We start from the raw sequence: 6,225 nt of genomic DNA, 5'->3' as shown, positions 1-6,225 counted from the left end.
TTGAAAGAAAACAAGGCTGCCGCCATCATGAAAACACTCATGAGCAGGTGTAAAATAGGAGGTCAGTTTTTTCCTCTTATTTATGATGTTTGTGTTGTAAGTTTTATATGAGAAGACTAAATATATAAAACTGTTACTACTGCTAAAACATTAATAGTATTATTTTTGTTTGTTTACTTTAAGCACATAAGTACATGCAATATTAATTAAATGACTCACATCCCAGCCATTGCCGACTTTTTTGTCACAATGAAAGAACCAAGCTCAGCTTTTTATTTTTACTGCCATCACTACTTAGAAATGGCTGTCTGTTAGCATGGTTATGTTTTTTATATATCAGTATGATATATGACCCTGATGGGTCATAGGGTACCAGGAGTACAGTGGCTACATTGGTAGTCCTGAAGTAAGCTTGCATAAGCCCTGATGAAGGCCATCAGAGTTGGCCTTCCTGAGGTGGAATCTCATGGAACACTCATGGGGTGGAATTCTGGTAGTTCTTATGACATCACTGCTATTGCACAGTTACAGTGCAGGTTTAAATGTTACAACTGAAACATATTTTTGACTCCAGCAACAAGCAGATACACACACAGCTGAACTAGGACATTTTCATAGAGCAGTTTCTTTGAAAAAGAGGTGAGTTTTGGGGGAACTGCTTTATAAGTGAAACTTACTTTTGACGCTGTAACTTTGATAGCTGATGGTAGATATTTACAGTGAGATTTTTGAGCATGCCCAACAGTACAGATGGGAAATGTACTGCTTAACTTGAATAACTTATGTCTTTGTGGGATCTTTAAAGCTCAGATGACGGAACAAGGAGATGGGGCCCATGCTCAGCCTAATGAGGGTAAGAACTTGATCTGTTATTGTACAAAAGAAACATAATGCAGTGTTGAAGTTTCTTTTGATTAGCTGTGACTTTGCTAACTGAACTTTCATGTAGAGCAACCACTCTTGGCTGAAGATGGTAACTGGGGAGATATGGACAACTTCTTTGAAAATGGTGTGGAATATGTTATAATGTTTGCACCACGTATCTTTGAAGTTGCGAGACTTTGGGAGCCAGAGCAGCTTAACAACAACAATGGTGATCACATCAATCAGAATAATTTCTTCAACATTCATTTTGAAATTGATGACAACAACTCTGATGATGGAAATGATGGCAATAATGCTGGCAATAATGCTGATGATGAAAATGACCACAATAACAGAGATACTGAAAATGACCACAATTATTGCAATTATAATTTTGCCGATGATGATCAAAATGCTGACAGCAGCAACGATGAAGAAGAACGCAATGAAGCTCATCAAGATGAAAATGACCTTGCTGCTGCTGAGGTTGACTATGAAGTCAACCCGGATGAAGGAGAAGCAGCGGAGGATCTGCTTCCTGGAGGATTTGGGAGACAGTTTAGAGAGGAAGACAGTGATGATGAGAAAAGTCATGCCAGCGAACAGTTCCACTGGTGGGATGAATTTGCTGACAGCGCCTCTGAAGAACAAGACTCCCTACTTGAAGGCAATAAAGAAAGCGATGAGGGTGATGAAGACGAGAGGTGAATCCAAAAGTGACATGCCAACCGTCACTCAGAGTGACTGAATGGAACCTCTTTAATAAAAATGCATCTTCTACTCAGTTGTCCTTTGATTAAATACGAGCACTGCAACACACTTGTTTTTAAAAAGATATAAAACTGCTTTTGTAAAACCAAATTACTCTTGCAGAATAGACGTACCAAGGTATGGCAGTATTCTGATTCTGATATTTAAACACAATCAATGTGCCATCCTACCAAAACAACTTAACACATAAACTTTAAAAGTGTAACAAGATGCTGAAAAATAGTGCTAAAACATCAGTCCTCAACCACAACATTTACTGTAATCCAGATGCTGATATTTTTTTAGATGTGACATTGACAGGATAGGTTAGAGTGTGATGCAGAGTCCACAGACTACTAAATGTTTAACATGTACAAGGGAAACCAGCAACATGACGAGATACTATGAACATCTCAGGAGCAAAAGGTAAACGGACTGGTACTTATGCAGCACTTTACTACTCTATTTGAGCACTCAAAGCCCTTTTTTTTTTACTACATTCACACTAAAAGGGCCAACTCTGTATGTAGTAACATGCCCAAGGATACTTTGATTACAGGACTCAAGGGGTCAAACCAGCAATCTTCCAAATGTTGGATGACCTCTTCTACTTCCTGATCCACAGTAACTGGGCGGTTACTGGTTATTTTAGTGGCGGTAGAGAGGATGGCATGACATGACAAGAGGTAACAAGAGGATGGCAAGACATGACAAGAGGTAACAAGGAAAGCAGAGACAGTATGGGAACTAAACACAGCTGAAAACAATCACGATAAACCGCTACCAAAACAAAACAGGAAGTTAGCCACAGCTAATCAGGAGAGCAAGAAAGAGCTTGACACAAAGGAAGACAGGTATTGGACAGAAGAACGATAGACAAGTACAGAGAGAAAACAGAAGGAACCGAAAGGGAACACAGAGGGAACTAAGTAAATAGAACAAATAGAAACAATAATGGAACGAAATTACTATAAGAAATAAGGGGCTCACAACAACTTGGGAAAGAAATCAAAACAGGAATAATAGTAATAGCAAAACTGTGAGGGACCAAGCAGCCAAGGCATAGAGGACACAGGCAAAAAAAAGATATCTTCAAAAAGGGTTTTCTTTATTTCAACCCTCAAAAAGTTCAAAAAATGACAAAGTTTTATTAGTTTTAATCTTTTAACTTTATGCATCAAGCAAAAATTTAATTATATGCAACATTCTCTGACTGGAAGAAATTTGTTTAACATTTAAACCTATTTTCTGCACATTCCAGCACATAAAATAAAATATTTTTTTGTGTTTACACTCAGTCTTTCAAATAAATGCAAGTGAAACACAGCAGAAAATAAATAAAATCAAAGACTCAGCGGTCCTGTTGCTCTATTTTCACCTGTATAGCAGGCAGATGTTTGCCCTGGTGCAGGTGTGCCGCAGCGGTCAGTGGAAGAATCCGTGAGTTTGTCTGTGAATTTCCCATTACGTGGTAGCGCACTGGGTGCTTCCTCGGAAGTTAAGGGTTTTTTTTAGCTGTAAAAAGAAGTTTTCTTCCCACGCAGTGAACAGTGGACACTAATGTTTTTGTCACTTTTTACAGAATCAAACTCAAAGTAAGGTCAGTACTTCCACGCTTTAAACGTTGCACGCTCATACTCTCTCCTGCACTCGATAGATTATCCATTGTTGATCTGCACACAGCTGTTGTCACAAACGTCGCACTCGCTTACGTCACTGTCATGAGACACGGTTTTAGTAATGCAGTAACGCGGCGTGCTTACGGGAAAGTAACAGTAATCTAATTACCTTTTTTTGCAATAGTAATCCCCTACATTACTCGTTACTTCAAAAAAGTAATCGGATTACAGTAACGTGTTACTTGTACTGCCCATCTCTGTTGTTGACAGACATTAACATTAACATCAGGTTGTTTTTGTTGTAATGATGTATGTTTCGGTGCAAAAACCTGTCATTGCCAAAATCTCAGTTTTTCTTTGCAAAGTAAAACTTTGTTAGTTTAGTAATATTGAAAAATCTTAAAAATAAACACACTGGTTGGTCTAAACAGTGTAAGAATGTTGAATGTTCACAGTTTTGCTTAATCATTTTAGGATCTGGATAATTTCATTATAAAGTTGTTAAACTTATTGCATAATTTCTCTTCTGGAGGAAGAAGAAATATATGCAGAACTAGCTGTTGACTGATTTTCATGGTGAGGGTGTGCAGGAGGTGCTATGATGAGGCAACATAATGTCATTGGATGAGCCCATTAGAAACATGGGTTTTGCAAGTGATTATATTTTCAGATCAGCATTGCGTGAGGCGCATGTGGTTGTTATTCAAGGCCATGAAAAATTTGTAATTAAGATGTATTTGGTACAATTTAATAATCTAACTGTAAAACGTGTGTCTGTATGACTGTCCTCTGTTTTTCTTAGTGACTCATCATCCAATCTACTTTACTGTAGGAGGCCTAGAAAGTACAGTGTTAAGAACAAAGTCATTTGGCTGAGTAGGTGGCTTACTTTCAATGATGACATCATGATCCTTCACCATTAGGACCCACTGACAGAGCATTCACAAGAGCTGACTGACTGCAGCTTATTCTGTACTCAAACTGTAACTAAATGTATTATTACCCTCCACCTTCTTTTCCCTCAATGTCAAGTTGTTTTGGATGCTATCTCGGGAATTGGTTCTGCCACTACTTCTTTTAAAAGCACAGTGGTAAATGGAAGCGTCAGTGGTAAATGGAAGCGTGATGAAGGTAGGGGCCTGATTTCAGTGCACAGTTACACAGTGCTTTACAGTTTGAATAAAACCACACATTGAAGATAAGTAAACATGTTCCAGCATAGAGACAAAGTCAAATGGGTGAAAGACTGAGAAAAATGGACCTATAAAAACGAGTTTTTAGTAGTCTTTGAAAAACACCACAGATTTAGATGGCTTGATAGGCAGAGACAAGTTGTTACAAAGTTTAGGCACTTCATCCTCAAAAGCTTGATTGCCTCTGGATTTAATACTAAAGAGGGAAACAGTTAAGAGTTAAGAGAGGCTAACTGCTGGAATAAGGTCTCTGCTATATATGCAGGAGCCTGACCATCGAGCTTTTTATGTTTTTATTAAAATTTTTAAATGGATAAAGAATTTAATTGGGCAGTGAAGAGAAGAACGAAGAGGAGTGATGTATGAGTGTCAGCTAGTTTTTTGATGGGCCATCTCTTCGAGATGGAAGAAAGTTAAAGCATATATACTCAAGATTCAAATTAGAGGTTGGATTTTTGCAGTGTTTCTTAGACGAAAGAAACAAGATTGGATTAACTTTGAGATGTGAAATGTGCATTTCAAATGCTGGTCAAAAAATATACCAACGTTCTTGGCAGATTTGATATTAAGCCGATGTAATGACCCCCCCCCCCCCCCCACCCCCCCCCCCACCCACCCCAAAGAAGCTGTCGGGGTGAAAAAGAAGAAGCTTAGTTTTGCCAGGTTTGATTCTGTATTCAGCTGTTGTATTATAGTTAATTCCTCTTATTATACTTAATTATACTCTGTTATTCTGGCAGCTTTTTTTCTGCATTGCTGATAAAAACAAGAGTGTGGATGCTGATTTAGTAATTGGCAAAAATGAATAAAATAACATGGAGATCATTTATCCGAATTTCAGGAGCAGGCTCACACTTCATGCATCCCCTTTCCATTCTCTGTTGATATATGACCCCCCTGCACTATAAGCAGTTTGTTCTCATTTTCATGCCCCAACCTCCCTTGGGCAAACATGGGGATCTGCCCTGTCCGGAAGCCATCTCCAGTCCACTTAGAGACCTTTTCTAAATCGTAGACTCAACTCATTTTCATGCCATTATCTACTAGAAATGCTGTGAGAAATAAATGAGGATGTGGTCTCAGCCAGTGAAGCGTCTTACTAAGAAAATGTGAGATAATTGCTGTTAGATCCTCCTTCTTCTTTCAGCAGTTCTTAGAGCTCACCACAGCAGATAATATGCCTTCATCTCACCCTGTAACTAGTATTCTCCTCTGTCACACCAACCCTCTGCATGACCCCTTTCATTCATTCATTCATTCATTCATTCATTCATTCATTCATTCATTTCTTTAAGTAGTCTTTAGGAATAGTTCTAGGACATTTAAAGCTGTTGTTGAATGTGGGCTGACTTTTGTTTTGTTAGTCTGTCTGCCTTTTGATGCCGCTTATTGGTTCTTGCAATTGGGCTACCAGCTGATAGTGACACAGTGTAGAGTGAGGATATGGACATTTATTTTTATTGTACAGAAGGGTGACATAAATGGTAAAGGGGAAAACTGCTTCCAGGACAGAAACAACCACATTATTCTGCTAACACAACTTCAGTTCTTTGCAAGCATTTGTGCAGACAGCATGCTAATGCTAAGCTAGCCAAGATCCCCAAGTGCTCAGCGAATGCCGACCCCAGCAGCCAGACCCTTAATATCAGGTAACAAACAGATGAACAGTCAGGCTGTAGCCTCTCTTTAACATGCTGCATTCCTTTTAAGAAAAGTTTTCGGTGTAATGTCTGTGAAGGTTCTCAGTCATCCAGGTCATCATAGTGTAAGGAGCTTGGAAACAAAAGCGTCCGGACTTC

The 6,225-nt window shown here is 38.8% G+C and overlaps 1 protein-coding gene across 2 annotated transcripts; it reads left to right on the top strand.

The window, feature by feature from the left end:
• The first annotated feature begins 497 nt into the window (after positions 1-497).
• Positions 498-1,644, top strand: LOC113006990 (prostatic spermine-binding protein-like). Of its 2 annotated transcripts, none has more exons than XM_026143273.1 (3): positions 498-639; positions 811-853; positions 950-1,644. In XM_026143273.1, exons 2-3 carry the CDS (start codon positions 811-813, stop codon positions 1,570-1,572), a joined length of 666 nt encoding a protein of 221 aa, XP_025999058.1. In that variant the 5' UTR covers positions 498-639; the 3' UTR covers positions 1,573-1,644. The 2 variants fall into 2 exon arrangements, with proteins under 2 accessions (XP_025999058.1, XP_025999057.1); XM_026143272.1 differs by having other exon boundaries at positions 499-639; positions 806-853.
• The last annotated feature ends 4,581 nt before the right edge of the window (positions 1,645-6,225 follow it).

Source organism: Astatotilapia calliptera, chromosome 15, assembly GCF_900246225.1.
Source record: "Astatotilapia calliptera chromosome 15, fAstCal1.2, whole genome shotgun sequence".
Lineage (NCBI taxonomy): Eukaryota > Metazoa > Chordata > Actinopteri > Cichliformes > Cichlidae > Astatotilapia > Astatotilapia calliptera.
The sequence above is the reverse complement of the archived record's forward strand: the minus strand, read 5'-3'. Positions and strand labels throughout refer to the sequence as shown.